This window comes from Lonchura striata, chromosome 2, assembly GCF_050655825.1.
Source record: "Lonchura striata isolate lonStrDom1 chromosome 2, ASM5065582v1, whole genome shotgun sequence".
Classification (NCBI taxonomy): Eukaryota; Metazoa; Chordata; class Aves; order Passeriformes; family Estrildidae; genus Lonchura; species Lonchura striata.
This window is the reverse complement of record NC_140704.1, coordinates 14,629,064-14,650,000: the sequence shown is the minus strand read 5'-3', so window position 1 is coordinate 14,650,000 and position 20,937 is coordinate 14,629,064. Positions and strand designations below refer to the sequence as shown.

At 37.6% G+C, this 20,937-nt stretch overlaps 1 protein-coding gene across 6 annotated transcripts in view; it reads right to left on the bottom strand.

The window, feature by feature from the left end:
- EPC1 (enhancer of polycomb 1) overlaps positions 1-20,937 on the bottom strand; it is a 62,654-nt gene that overhangs the window by 2,570 nt on the left and 39,147 nt on the right. For 3 of the 6 annotated variants that reach the window (XM_085572973.1, XM_085572974.1, XM_077788848.2), the window contains 12 exons: positions 19,592-19,751; positions 17,541-17,686; positions 17,251-17,457; positions 16,707-16,855; positions 15,252-15,408; positions 13,772-13,948; positions 13,572-13,661; positions 13,340-13,488; positions 12,245-12,597; positions 6,589-6,672; positions 385-503; positions 217-303 (listed from right to left, as the gene is read on the bottom strand). In XM_085572973.1, the coding sequence (XP_085429099.1) occupies positions 217-303; positions 385-503; positions 6,589-6,672; positions 12,245-12,597; positions 13,340-13,488; positions 13,572-13,661; positions 13,772-13,948; positions 15,252-15,408; positions 16,707-16,855; positions 17,251-17,457; positions 17,541-17,686; positions 19,592-19,691 (1,818 nt within the window). In that variant the 5' untranslated portion in view covers positions 19,692-19,751. The remainder of the gene's footprint in view (positions 1-216; positions 304-384; positions 504-6,588; positions 6,673-12,244; positions 12,598-13,339; positions 13,489-13,571; positions 13,662-13,771; positions 13,949-15,251; positions 15,409-16,706; positions 16,856-17,250; positions 17,458-17,540; positions 17,687-19,591; positions 19,752-20,937) is intronic. The other 3 variants (XM_021542965.3, XM_021542971.3, XM_021542966.3) reach the window with 3 other exon arrangements.

Below are 20,937 nucleotides of genomic sequence, written 5' to 3'. Positions count from 1 at the left end.
TCACAGCTGTATGGAGGACATATGTATGAGTTAGCTTTAATTAACTAAAATTTCACTCTGAAAATCCCCCAATGACAAGAGGATGATGACAATGGAGATTTCTGCAAATCATATTTCTAAGGCTTTGAAAATTTCATTGACTGATCCTTTTTTTTTTGTTTTTGTTTTGTTTTGTTTTTGTTAAGAGGGAGCAGAGGCAACGCCTGCCACACTCACCTGCAGTGTCCCTTCTAAACACTTTACAGAATGGCTATGATGTAGATTCAGGCGAAAGCCACTTTCCTGTTGGTTAGTTTCAAGGTTCTATGGCAACAGTTGACAATTAGAGATGAACCCTGGTGGGAAACAATGAGGGATAAATCATAGCACAGACAAATCCCTCACCTGTGATGTGTTGGCAGAGGAATTACTATTTGCTTGCTGTTGATGAATTTGTGCAAGCTGCTGTTTCTGCATTAGTGCCAGTTGCTGTTGATGTTGCTGGTATTGTTCGGCTGTAAATGCTGAACAAAATATAAAATGAGAAAATACTACATCAAAATATGTAGGAGTTGTGTATATAAACACATGTACTTTATAAACCTAAACCCCCACCTCCAAAAACTACCACAACAAGTTCCTAAGAGCCTTAATGCACTTTTATGTCAAAGAGGCTGACATCCTCCTAGAAATTTTTGTCCAAACACCTTCTCTTTTTGTCTGTTTAGTATATAGGCCTTAACTGAATTTAGCTCAAGATACTAAAAAGGAAGGAGAAAGGAACCAAAATGCAATCAGTCCACCAAAAACTCTTTAAAAACAGATTTAAAAGAATTATTAAATAGAAATGGCATCACTCTTTTCACCTTGTGAAACTACAGTATCAGTATTATTCGAGAAATAGGATTATATGCAAAACTTGGCAACTGCAATGCACCCCTCACTGACAGCATTCTGGAGGCAGCAAGGGCCTACAACTAAGATTTATGTTTCAATTGAAAACACTAAGTTGGGCATGCTCACAACTCCGCAGGCTATTGCTGTACAGTACCTTTTTCATCTGTAACTACACATGTACAAGTAGCTCAAATACCAAATTTCACAGAACTATATCCTTCTCTCTAAAATCTTTGAAAGGTGACTCAGTAGTCAGTGCATCACAAGTCAGGCAGAATTTTATCCATTTAACCCACAGGTATAAAACTGATGAAGCTTAATTCATACACATTGACAAGGAGATGCCCAATGGTGCAGCAGAATCACTATTTCATTGACTAACTTCAGTGCGTTTTTTGTTTTAGTTTACTTTTTCAAAACAAAATGAAGTCTCAGTTTTCAATCTACAAACTGAATCAAGGTTAGAGTTTGGATGCCCTTGCAAAAGATACACCTTCCAGATTTTCCAATTTTATATTCAGATTGTACAAATGCTCCCAAATATATGCTGTAAATAGTACTCATACTTCAAGAATGCACTGGAAGTCACACTTTTGGGGAAGCTCACTACTGCCTGGCAACAAATACTGTTCACAAATTGAAATTTTTAAGACTCTTTAGTTAATCTACTCCTTCAGGCTTGCTTGCCTGAAGGAAACATGTTTGCATCAAAACCATAATCATGTCCTGCTTCTGGATACAACAGGATTCTGAAGATCAATTATACCTCACTTGAATAACAAGTCAGTATAAACGGCTGCAATATTTGGAAACATCAGAGCACACACTGCTGAGCATGCATTTTCCTGGTGTATTTGTCTTTTTTTGGCATTCAAATATTGTTCAAACTACTTCTAGTAATTAGAAGTATTAGAAATGGCACTGAAATTATGACCAGCAGTTTCCTATTTGAACACTTGAAGCTATAAAATTTTATTCAGCTGTTACATTCACATTACCTTTTTTCATAAGTAACATCTTTGAGCAAGTAAGGATGTAGCACTTATTTATATTGCCATAAGCAACAAATTACTTAAAATTACTTCTACAAAGTTAAGTAACACTGCAATATTTTAAAATTACTCCTAGGAGAATATCTTAAAGGTAGTAACCTCACTCATAAATGTCCATACTTAAAAAAAAACAACAAAAAAACCCAAAAAAACCCAAACCAAACAAACTAGAATTTATTTACCAAATACTCAAGGAGATGACTGTTTAATTTTAACAAAAAAAATTTACAACTCCTTAAGCTGCCATCCAACACAAGTTAGAGCAAGAAAGCTTTAGCACGCAAAGATTAACAGGTGGAAAGCTGAGCAGCAGTAACAGAGGGAGGAAAATGGATATACTGTTCTGGTACTGTGAGATATATAATATTGTTTTTCCAAACCCTAAAATTTAGAATCAACATACATTTAGCCAACATAGTGCCAGTGACACTGAAGGTTCCATTTATTTACTTATGGTATGATTTATCAGGGTGTCCTGTGCAGGGACAGGAGTTGGATTTGATGATACTGATGGGCCCCTTTCAACTCAGTACTGATTCTATGAACGAGGTATTTTATTCTGTAGTATAGCACTGTAAATGTAGTGCTTAGGAACAGATTGCTTAAGTAATGTAAACAAAAACAACCCACAGACTGACAAAGAAGAAAAAGGGCAAAAAAGGATATGCTGTACCACCATCTTTAACTATGATTAAAACTTCTGCCATCATAATCACCTTACTTGTGCCTATTTAAGTGAAATTAGTAGCTTATTTCAGTCTTCAAGACTTAAGTATATATTTAAGATTCTAGCTATAAAACAGAGCTGAGGTGAACACAGTCACCTGTGTTGGTTTAACCACCCCCAAAATACTGGTTTCTTTTGCAACAGCAGTAAATGAAGCTTATGGAGATGAGCGGTGTTTTTTTAGGAAAGACCATGCTAAATAATTGGTGGAAGCACTCTTCTTTCCAGAAGTACATTTTGAAAAGCATTATTTTTGAAATTATACATCAGTTATTTTCTTTTTAGCAGCCTGAGACCCTTAGAGATGTATGCTTCTCACCACTTTGGAAAGTTGTATAGCTGTCAAAGGAAACAAGTGACAGACGAACCCCACTACCACCACCACCCTCATCTATATTCCAACTGCTCCTCCTCCACTTAAAACGAGTACCTGGAAAATACACTCAAGAACAACTAATTTCAACATTTTTGCTGCTTCCCTTTTTAAAAATACAAGTCTAACAGACATTTCCAAATACTATTTACAACTATCAGGGGTTTACTGTGGAATTCTGAATCAGTTGCATCCAGGTTATAAAGGCAGTAGTGCTCAGAAAGAACTGTTGCCATCTACAGCCTCCTAAAATAATCTGATTTTCTTTTTCCATAGACAGATGCTAATGTACCAGAACAGGTTATAGATTGCTATTATGCAAGCCAAGTCTTCCCTCTCCATGCCCAAGAAACACTACATTGAAAGTTTATTGAGAACATTGCTACTACTGTGAACTATGCAAATAATTTCTTCTGAAGACCTGCAATCTAGGACAGCATTACTTTATTCCTCTTCTATTAAAAGCCATCATGTTTCTCCACCTCCTGCTCTCAGACTACAATCCACATTACATTTCAGTTGAAAAAAAATAAACATATTGATTGTGAGATATAAGTTGTTTCTGAAAACTGCCATTCCTATGCATGTAAAAACCCATTTGTATGTACCTTACATGAAGTACTTTCACCTATTTAACCTTACATATTCCTTTCCTGTGGCACCCAACTGTGACTGGAATTAGGGAAATCATGTATGCGTAGCACAGTGAAATCACAGGTGAACCAACTGTGCCTCCACATCTGCAGGTACAATCCTGAGCTTCTCAAAGAACAAGTCTAAGTTCAGCTTTCTTTTTTTTAAAGAATCAGTTCAAACAGAAAGTGCTGCTGCACAAAAACAGAGCTGCTATGAATGTGTTAGGTGACTTGCAGAGAATACTTTCTGCTTGTTGCAATGTAGCATTGATGCAACTGGACGGGTGCCAAACTCAGCATCTTGTTAATATGAGTTCATCTAATAAAAAACAGTGAGTATCCCTAAAAACCTTCTTCCAAAAATGTTATTCTCTCTTCTCATTTTTGTTACATAAAAGAGAAAGGACACAGCTGAAAATCTTTCATGTGTGTCAAAAGAAAAATGATATATGGAGAAAAAGTAGAAAAAATTAATGTCATTATCTGCCTGGGAAAAAATGAGCAGGCAAGCAGCAAGCCCACACCTTTTCTGAACACTCAGAACAGTATCCATATTTCTGGTAACTCAGGAGAGTATTGCTACACAGCACTACACAAAGTTACAGATTCCTGACATTACTGGAGACCTTCAAGGCTTTTAATAACATTAGTAAAGCAACAAAAAGCCAAACAACAGCTTAAAGTTTAAAAAAAGGAACAAAAAATAATATTCAATGTTTAAAGATGACATGTGAGATTTTAAGACAAGCCCTTGCTTCAGCAGCTCCAAACAAGGATGCAGTGCTTACAGACTCTTCTCAAACAGCATGCTCCAACCTCAGTGGTCATGTAATGACTTAAACAGTGATAAAACACACAGTTTCATCCACTACAGAGAACCATTACAAAGTGATGGGTAAAGGAGGAAATCTCAACCACCACTACTAATACACAATAAATAAGAATATTACAATTTCAGAATATCTCAACTGTCTTTCACATTCAACAGCTGTATCTTGCCACAAAACTTCTATATACTTTCCTGACACCTCCAGTAATTTATGCAAGTCATTTGACTCTTAAGTTAACCTAGCCCAACTCCTTTTCTGACCTTAAACATGAACCTTAAGCACAACTCTGCCTCAAGTTATTCACATCTTAAGATGGTTATCAGAAGATGGGTAACTCTTTACCAAGAGATCTGGCTATACAAATGCTTTATATTTGTTTGCAGCACACTGTATCAAGTGGTAACATTTCAGTTGAGACAACCTCCAGATTTGAAGTCAGTATATGATGTTATGCTGTTATCCGGTTCATTTAACAGCTTGGGACAACACACACAAATATTCTGCAACTGTACTGGAGCTGTACTTCGGTAGCAAGGAAATGTTTTTGGGCTTACACACTGGAAAAGGAAGGTAGAATAAAAGACTTCAGGAGTTTTCAGCTATGAGTACAAGGAACAAAACCCTGTACATTACTGATACTGACTGACAGGATAAATGACTCAGTATCTTCTCAATGACAGCTACAAATCTGTTTTATTAAAAAGCAGTGAGCTATTGCACACTGCACTATGAATGTGTTTTTCTACAATCACTTCTATGAGTGTTTGTACTCTTTGGGATAATGACATATAAATTTTTACTTGAACTAAGCCACTGAATATCATTTTTTGATTGCATTATTCTGTTTACACATCAACCAAATTCGATGGGATGGTGATACTCAGCAGGTATTGCTTTTCAGAGCAGAGTAACAGTGATACTGTCAATGGACTTTTTAAAGATCCATAGTTTGCAGCAGTTTTACACTGCAATATAAATATTCTAACAGTGCTCACTGGTTGTACCGCAGCATTTAACATGTACTAGCCTTACAATGCTGCAGCTCACATTTAGCTTCTCTGAAAATTCAAGTTCTTGCCAAAAGTGGCCAAAACCAGTGACAATTGAGTGTCTGTGGCGGGGCTGGCTGTGCCATCTGTATGAACAGATGGGCCTTTGTATGATCACCAGCCACAGCTTCCGCTCCCGACTACTGCTGCAAGTTTTACTGTGAGGTCACTCACTTGTTACTTTGCTTCCCTCAAGAAGGAAAATACAGACTTTACGTTGACAACAATAACCAGTTTCCTAAAAAAAACCAACCAAACCAAACCAGGGAGCATACCACAGAAAGCAGAAAATCCATGTGTAAGTTCCTGGTCCCTCTACTGGCATTCCTTCCATTTCTGAAATGGAAGATGCTCACTAGATTTGCCAGGCAAACTGAGCAAGCTTTGTGGAGTCAACTCAAGATCATCTTAGCTAGATAAGCTTTTATCTTCTCTAATAAAGTTTTAAAAAAATTTAATACTGAGAGACTCAGAAACAGCATAATTAAACTTTTAGACAAGTGTTTCAGTCCTGTTAAACATCGTAAGAATTAGATACTGAAATTACAGTAGCTTAAAATTGATTCATAGCAAGTTAAGTATCTACTCTCAAGAGCAGAAATGATATTTCAGTGGGAATACGTAAACATTAAGACTACATTAGGTTCAAAGAATTTCTCTAATCCATTTATAGAATACTAGATTCTGTGATCCTTCCAGTGGAGGTGATAACCATTAAAAAGGCAGTTTTGATCAGAAGAAAGTTCACTTAGCTAAAGCTTCCAAACTTTTTCAGAAATTCAGTGAACTAGAGAACTGCTAAAGTGTGTGGAAAGATGATACATCATGTTACAATGTCTTCTTAAGGGGACTATATGGGAGCATCACATCCCTGCTGTATAAGACAACAGTTAGTGGTTACTAATGCCAAAATGCATGCAAAGCAAACATCAATCACAATGCTAAGTAATCTAGAACATCACATTTTTAAATCTCTATCTTATGAGAGATGTTATCTGGCTTACACTGCCTGGTTAAAGATTTTCTACTGTATAGCAAGTTCTCACCAGTGAATTCAGAAGATTGGAGAGACTTAGAGCCATCAGTGTGATTTAGTATTTGATGCACCAGGCCCAAAGATGTTTCACTTTCTGAAAAGAAGTTCAAGATTGGTTTTACTTAAACACGGCATTATTACACACTATGAGAACATGAACCATTATGCCCTTGATTATTACTACTACAGAAATTTATTTCAGCCCAACAGAACTTAAGTGTGAAACTCCTAATATCAGAACTGGAGAGATTATAAACTAGATAAAAGGCCTATATATGCACTCCCTACTTGGTAGCAGAAGACAGAAAATAATTAATAAGGATTTTTTATTAGCCATTGAATGAAAGCTAGAAAACTTCCTATGCACTTTTATTTGTCTGCCCATTATTCTTAAAATGAGTTTCCACCAAAATGTCACATGCCAGTTAGGATACACACAGTTCACTGCAGCTATAAATGTGACCATTCTTGCATGGGATGCAAAGTGTAACAGCTCCACAAGCCCCAGAACTTTGGAGCAAAGTTTTACTCCAACTGAAAGTGAATGAGAAAATTCAGTAAGACTACAAAATCTTGAATTCTCTGGAAGTGCTCAGGTGTTTAAAAAAGTACTGACTCTTCCCACATCCTCAGTCACATTTCCCAGACTAAAGACGCTTTTTTTTTTTTTCCTTTTTGTATTTCCTCCTTCAACTAAGTTTAGGATGGGCTATAAACATCTGTTACTCTTGAGGCCTTTGCTTTCCAACTAGGATCTCAACAGCTCAGCCACAGATGGACCAAGACTATTAAATTCCAATGATCACTGGAAGTGACCATTACAAATTTCAGTATTTTTCATCACCAAGTTTATCCTGTAATGTGAAAGAAGCATTTAAAATAAGGGAAAACAGTAACACAGAGCAGTGTTGAGAATATTACAGATACAAGGGTTAAATAAAAACATCTAAACACAGCCACTGATGGCATAAAAGCCATGAACAAGTCCTTCTACATTGCTACAAGGAATTGCCACAAGCATTGAGAAGCTTTCTCCTGTTTCTTTCTGGGAAAAGGTTGTTTAAAACCGGGCTTCAGGTATAACACCTTAATGACAACATGAAAAAACAGCATAGAATCAGAGTAGTTTGGGTTGGAAGGGACCTTAAAGATCATCTAGTTTCAAACCCCCTGCCATGGGGAAGGACACATTCCCCTAGAGCAGGTTCAAAGCCCCATCCAACCTGGCCTTGAACACTTTGAGGGGCTTCCCAGAATGGAAGCCCTGGAAGTTATGGATGGGGCTTCCACAACTTCTCTGGGTAACCTGTTCCAGTGCCTCACCATCCTCACAGTAAAGAAGTTCTTCCTAATTTCTTCCTAAGAATTTCTTCTAATCTAAACCTACTGTATTTTCAGTTTTAATAATTCTCCCCCTTGCCCTGTCACTACACACTCTTGTAAAAAGAGCATGCAGCATCTTTCTCGTAGGCTCCTTTCAGATACTGGAAGGTCCCAACTAGGTCACCCTGAAGCCTTCTCTTCTACAGGCTGAACAAGTACAGATCCATCAACCAACATTACATATTTGGGAAATGGAAGCACAGCTCACTACCCTGCTAGATCCCCAAGCATGTAAAACTGCTTTTAAAAAGCATATTAAGAGGTCCAGAAAAAAAATGCAAGTTTAATGGGGAAAATGTTATTTCTATGGAACTCCCACAGCAGAAGTTACTGAACAGCAATGCACAATTTGCATCACATCACCAAAAGTCTAGTTTACAAGAAAATGCAAGGCATTTGAATGTATCCTGGATACATACAGCTTTTCATGTATAGTATGTTTATTCATATATACAATCCCAAACACAAAACCCAACAGCTTTCAGTACGGCTTCTTCTCCAAGAGTGATTTCTCAATTCAGTTGAGCAGGCTCCAGTCAACTGCCAGCCTCTTTAGCCCTGCCAGCTTTTACACATTGTTTTCAAAATGATCCAGCTTCTGGGTGATGAAGACAGAAAAGAACATAATGCAAGAACCACTGCCTGCTCTTAGCAGAGCCTGGGAAGCAGTGCTCTAATACTTCACTAGTGATAGGTATCTCTGCTCTGCTTCCTAAACACCAGGCTGAAAGGGAATGATACATGTGTGCAGCTTTAAGTGTCTCTAACTTGTTTACAAGATCCAAGCACTCAAAAATGTGAATGCAACATATTTAACACAAAGTCTCCAGCAGAGAGCAGAGTCTCTTAAGTGATGCAGGTCAAAGACTGCTATTTGCCTGGCAGAACCAAAGCAATCAACAGGGAACACAAACACTTCAGCTCAATACTCATACCTACTGTACACTCCATCTCTGAGGATTATGACTGAGAAACCTGACACTGTCAGCAATACAGGCTCCTTTACTGAAGTAATTCTGCTGCTGAACAAGTTAATTCTCCACAAAAATAATGCTTTAATGTTCTTGCTTCCTTTGTAGCAATGTTCTGAATAACATGTCTTAAGACCTTTTAATCAGCTCTTCTTGCAAGAGGGCAAAGGATACTTTTTCATAATACTTCAGTAAGATCAGAAGGAACTACCCTCTACACAAGTGATGCTACTTGGCACTTGCTCCTGCTGCCAAAGTCTAGCCTTCAGCACACCACAAGTGTTCAGGTAACTTGTAAGGGATTTTAAGACACCCTTTCTCAGTTTACACACAAAACCTCAATGCAACAACATCCACAAATCTTTAATACTGAGCACTCTGAAAGCTAGAATCAGAATAATTTGCATTTCTTCAGGATCAAACGCACTTCAAAATGTTAAATGACCAGCTCTGAGGAAACCTCTCTTTGATCTTCAGGATGAAAATCAAGGCTCCCTGTAGCCAGAGAATGGTACATTACAGCACAGCTTTTGTAACACATCCTCTCATTAACAGAAGACCTGAGATACCATCTCAACTTCATGGCCCTGCTAGCCACACATAACAGACCCTAGAAAAGTACTTTCCACATCAGTTGTTCCATGTCAGCAGTATGTCTGCATCATGCAAGGCAGAAAAAGCCCAAGCAGGGAAAAAACGCCCACTCATGTGATGGCACATAATAAACATGGCAACATGACCACCTCTGTTGGTCACTACAGAATCCCAGGATGAACATCTTAAAAGTAATAAATACAGTTTGACCACAACTTACAGTAGCAGTAAAAGGGTAGTATGACTTAAAAATACAGATATATTAATAAGTGTTTTCTGACAAAAGATCAAGTGCCACTTCAAAAACCTAAAAGGCAAACAGAAACAAATCAATAACATTCACAACCACAAACTCCCAGCTTTAAAGACAACTAAGAAAAAGCAACAGGGGAATCCTACAGCGTTGTTAAGCTGCAACAGCAACTACTACAAAAACACCAGTATGACTTTTAGATACCTGAGGTTCTCTACAGTATTGGCTACAGGAGAACAAAACTCAGCAGCTGCAGCCCCCTGACAGGCAGCTCTGTATAAGTCAGACTCACACACAAGATGTGCAAACAGCCCCGTGATCTGTAGAGACAATGTATCTCACAGAATCCTTTTAGAAAATGGAAAAAAAACCAAAAAAAAACCACTAAAACCACACTGGTACCAAGATGGAGCAGATTGTGCTCCTTACAAACGCTTACACCTAAACAGGTGATCAGCAGCACACCACACAAACACAGACTTGCATACACTCCAATGCCACAAGAACCACAATTAAGACTGTATCCATGTAATTATTTATAATCTACCTGGTTAATAACAAGTGACTATCCAAAGACTCTGGTAACCAATTTAAAGTATACCTATGAATTCAGATAGCTGTATTTTTTTATTGAACATTTAATTTCTGCATCAAATCCTAGTAAAATTATGAAACTAAACTCTACATTTGTATTTTGAAAAGCTTGGGATACTTAAATATTTTTTTAAGATGCTGAATAATCTTCACAGAATTCCAAGCACAAATGAACGTATTATACCAGGTACTTACACTAGTATGTATTATTTTCCCATAGGCTTCAATATACAACCACACAATTAAAAACTTCTATGGCACACATAAATAATTCCATTTAATTCCTTAATTATGCAGATAAATAACCTTACAATCTATTCCAGGGAAAAAAGCACTCTAAAAGGATGTGTGTGTGTTTATTTTTACAGACACACACACACACAGACATGAGCTTTAAACTCCATCTGCCAATTTTTCATGTCTATGTGACTTTCAAATGTAAAGCACTGCCCATGAATACTTTGCAGTGTATTTACAGTCTATTCAACACACATTGGTTTCGTTTTCACTCATCTGGCTACCATTTATCACAGTTCAGTCTGGCCACCAGGCAGAGAAGGCCGTCCTTCACTTCTGGACTTGTTTTACTAATTCAAGCCAGTGAACAAGCAGAATTTAAACACCAAAAGCCACACTAAGATCACAAACCAGAAGAACCATCAGTTTTAGCCCTAGCACATTTCCAGCAAGAAGAAAGGGGCATGGGGGCAAGGACCTACTTCTACGACAGCATGGAGAGGAAGCATGAAATAAAGCAGCAAACAAAGCTGCTCACTAACTCTACAAATGCAAGGAGAAATAATTTTCAGGAAAAAACCTCAAAACATGATACAGCAGGGAAGGCATATAATATAGTGGCAAACAGAAGATTAGAGTTATCCGATAACCAGTGTAACAGTCTTTAAATTACCAAAACAACCCAACACTTGCTTAGTTTATTAGGTATATGCACCTCTGCTCATCATACTCCTACATTGTCCAGGTTTTCTGATTGATTTCCAAAGCCATAATTCAAAATGGCAAGGAAAATATGATTCTAGAGACTCCTTACAAAACCATGGTGAACTTCTAAGGTTGTTTTATATAAAAAATGATGTCACTTTAACCTTCTATAAAAAGATCACATTTACAGTAACTCATGAATTTTGATGAGTTGGTAAGTTCCATTCTAACCATGTAAATACCAGTCTTCCAGTAAGAAGCAGCAAGAGTGATGCTATCCAATAGCGTTCCAATTAAAAATCACTAACACATGACATTTTTTCAGAGTCAGATCCTCAAATCTGTAATTAGGTTCTGTAAGATGTAATCTGCCACTTGCTGACAAGATGTGATGTGATTAGTCCAAGAGTTTTGCTAAGCATAAGCAGATGTATCGGTGAGGGTGGGCTAGACACTTCTTGGCTGGGAAATGGCATTTAAGTTCATTGAAGTTAAAGTAAAAATTCACAGCATGCTGGGACTCTAAATGCAAACATCTTACCTAAATATTTCCCATCACTGCCAGACCTTGTACTAGAAAAAATGTGGTACATAATATTTATATCAACATTTCTATTAATGTATTTTTAATTTCAAAAAATCCAAATATTCTGTGAACTTAAACCCTACACAATACTGTTGTTTCAACTTTTATATTTCTAACATTGTAATTACATACCATTGCAGCATTTGTATAAATGTCAGATGCGGTACACTACTGTTAGCAAAAAATGTGAATAAATTCAACGTAGCAAAAAAAGATACACTTGAAGATAGGCTGCTGTCCTCAAAATAGACCACAATGTAAAATATAGATGACCTAATGATATTCTGGATTTTCTGACATAAGTTTAAAACTTCTAGAAGCAAGTTTGTTAAAATAAACATACCAATATGTGCTGAACCACTGCTACTTTTACTTTGTATAGAGGTACTGCATGTCTGGGTCCCGGGTTGTGCTGTGCCTGTTCGATTTAAACCCCTGTATAATTTCCTACAGGAGAGTTCATCATTGTCACTGTCATGTAGGGATGGTGTCCGAGGCCTAAAATGCCGCCATCTACATGATTTGATATTGACTAGTATCTGACTGAGGTCTTTTGAGAAAGATTTGTCCGAGGTATTTGTTTCTGAGGTATTGGCAAATTGACTGATTGAAGAGTGTTGCGATGAGGAAAACCTTTCCAAATCCAGATGATGAAATGCACTATCGTAGTCCGAATGCGCTCTGTCTAGTAGCACCCTAGAACCAGGAGAACAACGCACAATTAAACAGCAGCAAGAAAACATCAAGAAAGTCTGTCTGACACGTGTGCTTGTGGATGACAAAGGGATAAAAAATGCAACACAAAAGTGTTCTAGAACAAGCCAACACACACATACACGCTCCCCCGACACAATGCATGACCACCTATTATTTCACAGTATTTACATAGTTTCTATTGTCTGAAGAGGAGCTGAGGTACAACATCATACTTTTATGAAAGACACTTCAAAAACACAAAATTAAAACAAAAAGACCTAGAGAATAACAGTGCTTAACTAAAAAGTGATTATTATGCCCTCCTAAAGTAACTTCATTTCCAAAGCCTGACTCCCATATATACTGGCTATACCTACAAACATCCCAAAAGAGTAGGGATGTCACATATTAACATCCAAATCCCCTTGTAAACCACCCAGTAAGAGCTTATTTGAGGGTAGCTATGCAAAAAATTTAAAACCAAACCAATCACAACTGAAGATATACACGCATTTTCATGCCAAAAATGGGAGTGCAAGCAATAGAAAAATCTGAGAACTATTTAAGAAAACAATACTAAAACAGCTTCTACTAGTGCCAAACAAAAATGGAGACATTAGGCAGCTAATCTCCCTGTGATGTCTAATTTTTTTTAATTTTTGGTTTTCAAAAGACTGTTCTTCTTTGCATCTTACCAATTTAATTTTCTTTTTAAAAACAGCAACAATTACACAGCACTTACCTTCCACCACGGCCAACCCGTCTTCGTGCAAACCCAATACACCTCTGGGGTACAGTGAGGGTGGTTAAGCAGTATCTGTAACGCACATCTCCTAATCTTCCCTCCTTAGGGCTACTCCAAGGCCAGTTTCCAGGTTGGTCTAAATGAGGCTTAAAATAATTTTAAACAATTAAACATGAGATGTTTTCACACAATGACACTGTCTTACAATGCACAAGGAAATTCTACTTACAGCATAGTACTGACAGCCTGCTTTCCTACGGAAGGCAAAAGGACCATCAGGATCATTTTCTTCCTCAGCCTCCGAAGAACCAGACAAAACCTTTGAAGAGGGGATAGGGTGAGAGTGGTGTATGAGGAGAGGCATCAAAAATTCCTGAGTTTTACTTCTGCTGTTTCCCAAAGAGCAACATAAAACACTACAGGTCCTACCTGGGAAAGAGGTTCATCATCTGAGCTAGGAAAATCATACTGATTCAAATCTTTAGCATTAAAGACTGGCAGTGCAGCAGGACTTGTCTGTTGAGGAGTAGCAGCAGCGGACGAAGGTAAGACTTTTGGCTTCTTCTCATACTTTCTTTTGGGTCTAATAACATCAGGTTTATCTTGCTGCAAGAAAAATGAGAGCAGTGAAAAATTACACACAGAAAAAAAATACATTAAAAGAGGAGTTTAAGTCAACTCCTATGTAAGCAAGCTACTGACATGAACTAATCTCTCTACCATGTTCCAAATAAAGCATGCATTCATTTCAGTGTCTGAATTTAATTTCCAGTAGCTGAAACATTGAACGGACAATATGGAATCAAGCACTGTTTGCTCAATCTGTGGTAGGTAACTCACTAGCAGTTAAGGTAACAGTACTACTTTGGAGAAAGAGACCAAAATATGTATCGCGATCTCTCTATGAGGCACCTTCTTTATTTCCTAGCATTTTTAATTGATAGCCATTTATGCAGTGTCAGGGTATTACTAAGTACCAAGCAATGCTCTGAAAGCAAAAACAGACTTCTCAAAGAGATCTATAGTTTTGCAAAGTCTCTAAAAATTAAACATGTTTAAACTACACATGTTTCCCCGTACTATGCAAAGTCAAGTTTAAGAGTATTTCCCAAGTTTCCAAGCTGTGGGACACTGCACTGATCCAGCATCACTGATAAGCAAGTACACACCAGCAATCACAAGGACAATGCTTTACTACCAGTGGAAAAATTCACTGATTAAAGCCACCTCGTCAAATTCAGAACAGCCTCTGGATATTCTTCAGTTACAAGTTGCCTTGGTTTAAAATTCAAATTGTACCTCAGCATTTATCCTGTGTCACCTGACCTATTTAACATGTTCAGTTGTTCGCACTGTAGCTATGGTTTGTATGACACAAAATTAAAGCCTGCAGGGAGAAAAGTACTTGTCAGCTGTCTAAATCAAAAAGATTATTTGATATTTTACTTAAATATGAAACCAAAGATATACAGCAGGGGGAGAATTATCAATGGATCATATTTAAGAAACAAAACAAACCCTAACCCTCCATATTAAATTAACTACATAGCTTAGAACAATACCCTGTATTCACATCATTAGTTCTATCTTCTTACAATGCCTAATTTTATGGACAGGAGTACATTTATGGACAGTAGTAAAGACAAATGTTTCCCTCCTCCTGAATAAGAACACATTTGCTTGTGCCATTTTATCTGTAGTTTGCCTGTACTTCCTTTATTTCTATCTTGAGGAATGCTGGTAATCTGTTATCCCTCAAACTCCAACAGAAGAAAGCCATTTTATTTCACTTACAGCTTTGCTACCCTATTGTCAGTTCCAAAAAGCTTCCTCCCTCCTCCAATCCTAAAATGGTGTATTTTGTACACTTCACAGCATGAACAGTAACTCTGTTGTTGACATGACTTACTTTAACTTTATATTCTTTCAGTTCCATAGCTTCTTGGTGTTTAAAAGAACTGCTGTTAGTCACAGGAATAATGGGAATAGCATAGGTGGGTTTCAGCGGCTGCCGCTGTGCCATGACTTCAGACATGATCTCTCCACTATAGTCACCCAAATTATACCTGAAACCAGAATAAATTTTATTTTTTGGAGTGCAATATCCATCTGGTAAAAAATTGAGAAAAACAAATCAATGCTTGCAACTTGGGGTAAAAGGGATATCCAGTATATCAGCAAGAAGTGCAGAAAGTATTAGTCGAGAGAAGGAGATGAATAACATAGAAAATTCATTGCAATTAATAATACTGACAGATGAAAAAGGACAACTACTCTGTAAAGCATTTCCAAAAGGCAATACTGTAAAGAAAAGGTGAGGCTTACCCATCCCTTCCCTTGGGGACAGGTACCATTTAAAGAATTTATCATTCAAGAAGTTTTAAACAGTAAAACAGAATGCCTTTTACATGAATCCTCCTTCTTTTGTGTAACAGATCACTTTCAATAAGTAGATCGACGAAACATTACATGTCAAGTCCTATGACAAATGCTGAGTTGAAATGCCATTCTCTATTCCGAGGGAGGTATTCAAGTCTTTCCTCTATTCAATAGCTTATTTTCTTTAAAAAGCTACTGGAAAAATCTTCATGATTTCTCTTCCCTCTCTTTCTGCTGAAAACGCTCAGGGCTTAAAAGAAGTGCCTGGGTAGAGCCAGTTCAGCTTGTCTCCCTAAAAACCCAGACTAAGAAGTCAGTTCTGCAGTTTTAAGGTACTGACTCACAACATTTGTTTTCATGCATGGACACTTAGGCTAGGAAGTTCTATTCAGATTCTAAGTACCAACCTAAAAGACAACTCCACACTACAATTGTGATCCTCAGTCAACTGGGAAAGTGTCACTTGGCAAAGCATTTGGCCCACAACACAGACAATCAACAGGATGGCAAAAGAAGCACTAGCTGGAGATGACTCTCACATTTAATACTACATGAAATGCTTGTTTTCCTCAAAAGGGTATTAGATCAAGCTTTTTTCGCAAAGAATAGAGATCATTAAATCAAAGAAGAATAGTAATGATTGAAATTTGCCTTAAAGATAGCTGGGATTTCCTTAATCTACATACTTAACACACAATTTCAAATTACTTTGATGGAAACTATGATCTCTCTTCTGGTATAATATACAGAGTAGATACCTAAATTTGAAAGTACCTACATATATGTAGCTTAATATGACAATAACCCTCCCTTAATACCCAACTGCCTAATGTTTTATTTTTTCTCCATAGCATATTCAGATTTGCCTATCCTGTAAATGTGAAACACTCTGAGCTATTTTAAAAATCTCCCACTGTTCAAATATTTGCAGCAATCCAAAAATAGTCTCCAAAGCTTTCTGCAGCAAATTTTCAGTAAACCTTACCTCTTTTCCATAATTTCCAGTGTTAAATGCAGCAACTCTCTCTTGCTTTTTTCCCTCCTTTTTATCATCTCCAGGATGGTTACTGCACGACTCAGATCACGACGCAGCTTCAGCATCTTTTCATAAGAAGCTTCATCATTTTTTCGATTCTGTAGATACATAAAACATGTGTTTTCCCACACCATTTAAGTTAAATAATCTGAATTAAAGTAAGTTATGAATATATAGGTATATTAAAAAAAAAGACAAGTCACGTGCTAAGCCAAAGAGAAGCATGTGCATGTTATCAGTGATACACAGCTTGCCAACAGCCTAAGTAAGTTTAACAGTTAAACAGTTAAATTTAGTGAAAAAGTGAATATAAACTTACATTTAATAGTGCAACTAAAGCTGTTTTATGTTTTTTGCACTTGCAAATTAAAAACAGAATATTCAATTTTTTATCATGTTGTACCTCACTGTAATTTTTTTCTTTATATAAGCAACTTTTGGAAAATGGAGAATGAACAGAAAGAAAAGCTGAGGGAGGCACTGATACACTTACTTTTCGTGTCTGCATCTTTTCAGTTCGTCTTCTAAAAGCAACATAAGGGTCATTTGTGCTGGAACCATCTCGTTTTTCCTGCTTCACTGCTGGAATAAGTGAAGGACCTCGACAATTTTTCCTCTTTTTAATCCAGTACTCATATACCTCTCTGATCAATTCATCATCTTCCTTCAGCAACAGCTTGGCCTCTTGCAGGCTGACTGGCTAAATGTAAAACCCAGCATGTCACTTTCATACAGTAATGCATAGAGAGTCTTTCAAATTCTTTATTCAAAGTACCATTGTACCTGCTGACCGCTGCCCTTTTCTAGTCTGTCTATCATCTCCTCAAATTGCAAAGGAGAGATGTCCATTCTTTTCTTCAACTTATTCACAAAGATCTCATCTTCCGAATCCAAGTCATAATCTGGCTGCTCAGCATCCAAACTAAAAGCTAAATGATACAGTGAAAACTAAAAGTTAGTTTTACTAAGAAAATGTCTTGTTCTAATAGCAACCACAGTACACACCACACTTCTCAAGAGAAAACCAAAATTACTTGTTTGAAAGTTGTAATAATGCTACTTCCACATGGATGTAAACATTGAGGTTTTTTCTTTAAAAAAATACTGTTAAATATTAGGCATAAAAGTTGACATCTACTTGTTATGGTTTTCTTAACCAATGAAAACTTATTAGTGGTCAAACCAACTAACAGCTTACTGCCTCACTGCTTCAGTAAGACATTTCTAGATTCACTAAAATCTTCAATGTTGCCAAGCATTCTGAAGTTTTATGTATTGTATGATCAGCAGTTCAGATTTCAGCCCAAACATACATCAATGATTTTTGTGATGTAGATGAGTCAGACTACACTGGCCCAGCATGACCTACCCTGTGTAGCAAAGTATCTCCAAATACAAGCAATGTCTTGCAGAATGCAAAAAACTGTTTTCCATGGTATCCTACAAAAATGCATCACTGCATTTGAAACGTGACTCCCTAGTTCTCATGCTTCATTTAAACTGCTGTGGTTGGTAAGAGACACAAATTTCTTTCCAAGTGCATACATGAAAACACATATCTAGTTTTAATAAATAAATGGGTAGAATACATATCTAGCTTAAAATTCACAATTCCAGCTTTAGAACAGCTAGATAAGGAAAATAAGAATGAAAAGTATAACCTTAATATCAGCATGGAAGACTGCTAGTAGGAAGGAAGTACAATTACTTTTTTACAATAAGGATGGTGAAACACTGTACCAGGTTGCCTGGTGGATGCCCATACCTGGGAACATTCACAGTCAGGCTGGACCAGGCTCTGGGCAACTTGATAAAGTTGAACTCCCCTCATTGCAGGGAGCTTGGACCTAGGTGATCTTTAAAGATCCCTTCCAACCCACACTATTCTACAATTCAAATATTTTAAGCCATTAGTGAGGCTCAAAATGACATACAAGTCTAGCATCTAACCAAAGTTAATTAGGCATGAGATATGTTCACATAGCACAGACACTGCTTTTTCAATTATGCTCATTACACCATACAACAGAATTCTGCAACAGGCTGTATTTTTCATAATTTTTTCCAAAGTTATCTGAAGTAATGTGGTGCTCACATGAAGGGTTGTGTCCATAGCAAACAGCTACTATCTTCCAACAAAAACAAAACTACAACAAATTTCCAGTGACATCAAACCCCATCTGCTTTTAGATGTAGAATACTTTCACCAGGCATAGGCAAATACTTCTACTGCTATTGTCATTTCTGGTTGTCTCCCCAATCCACTCTACTGCCATTTTTTCCTGGAGATGCTTCAGGGACAGGTATTCTGTTTCTTAGATATGCATTATTTATTTTCCTCTTTAAGTAGATTTGTGTCTGTGCTTGCTAACAAACCTAAATTTCTCTCCAAACTATTAATACTGAACAAGAATTAAACATACTTCTTTAGCAAGTAGTATTTTTCAACTTTGTTTCAACACTATGTTGAAAAAATTAGTTCTCAGAAATGAGTCTTAAGGGAGCTCAACAGACATTTATGAATGTCTTTACTAGCAAAATTAAATTCTCACAGAATCACAAGGTTGGAAGAGACCTTTAAGATCACATCCAACCCAAGCCCTAACACCTCAACTAAACCATGGCACTGAGTGCCACATCCAATGAACACATCCAGGGATGGTGACTCTACCACCTCCCTGGGCAGACAATTCTACTACTTTATCACTCTTTCTGTAGAAAACTTTTTCCTAACATCCAACCCTTGGCACAGCTAGGCTGCGTCCTCTCCATCAGCTGCTACCTGGAGAAAGCAGACTCAATATAGACGTCAATGAATGAGTTACTTTACTTACGCTGTATGTGAATCAGCTGCTTTGGCATTTTAAATTCTCCAGGATATATAGATTCATAGTATGCAATATTACTTTCTGCTTCTGGAACCGGTATAACCATGTTATCCCTCTTCTCTCCATAGACTTGTTGTGCTGAGATAGCCCGCTGCAAATGATGTTCCTATAAAGAAAAAAGTGAAATGAAAACCTGAGAAAGCCTCGCTCCGGCTGAAGGAGGTGCGCTTCTCTGCAAAGCGCGGAGCTCAAGAGCGGCCGGCCGCGCCCCAAGCGCGCTGCCCAGGCCGGAGGGTCCCCGGCAGGTGGCGCTGTCCCCCCGCACTCCCCCCTCACCCCTCCAGGGCTGCGCCGCCCCGGGCGCACCCAGACACGCACACCGCGCTCAGGTGCTTCTGGAGAGACACTGAAGGCTGACTAGACATACAGATTGTAACAAGGAGATGCAGATAGATATTGACTCCAGTACTATTCTATAGTTGCCGTAGCCATTTATTATCAGTAATGTCAGAAAACCACATAGGAGGCTTTGCCATCATTGCCAATGAACAGCAACGATTTTACTTAGTGAATGACTCTTGAAGACGTTCTCATTTATTGCAATGCTTCCCATTGTCCTCCCTTTCCTTCTCCTAATCCATAAAAAAAACAGTAAAAATGCAATCCATTCTCCCTGTACTTCTGTCAAGAGAGTGAGTAGTATCAGCAGGGTTCATACAGTTATTAACAGAAACCACACAGCTGTGTGCATGTCTTTAAGTAGTTTACTGACAACACAACAATGTATTTTCCTCCTTATTAGCAGTGCTGGTTTTCTAAGTTTCTATTCTGTTCCTCCCCAGGTGTGCAGTAAACCAGTGCTACAATAGTTATGCCAATACATTTCTCAGAAAGATGCTGGGAAATACTCGAAACACTGAAATAATCGAAAGCAGGAACTGCAGCAAAAGGGCAACAGTGATACTTGGTTTTAACACTGAATGTATGATGTTTATCCATATTATCTTATTATATCTTTAGCTGTCTGACTTCAATTTAATTACTTTGGTACAATAAGGGCAATTAAGATCTTCTGTCTAAACTCTAGAAAAAGTAATCAAGAAGATTATAAAATAGCCTTTATTGTAGACTGCAAGGTCGGCACAGCATGAAATTCAACTGTGTTCTAACGTGTAATTCTGCTAAAAGAATTCACAGGATTTGAGTCTTATCTTCACACAAGCTGCAGACATTATTTCACATCTGTCCCCTGGTTATAAAGCTTCTTCATGAAAGAGACCAATCATGAGAACAAGGCATAAGCAGATTTGCAATCAGAACTCACTGCACTGGTTTTAACCTGCAGCATTTGT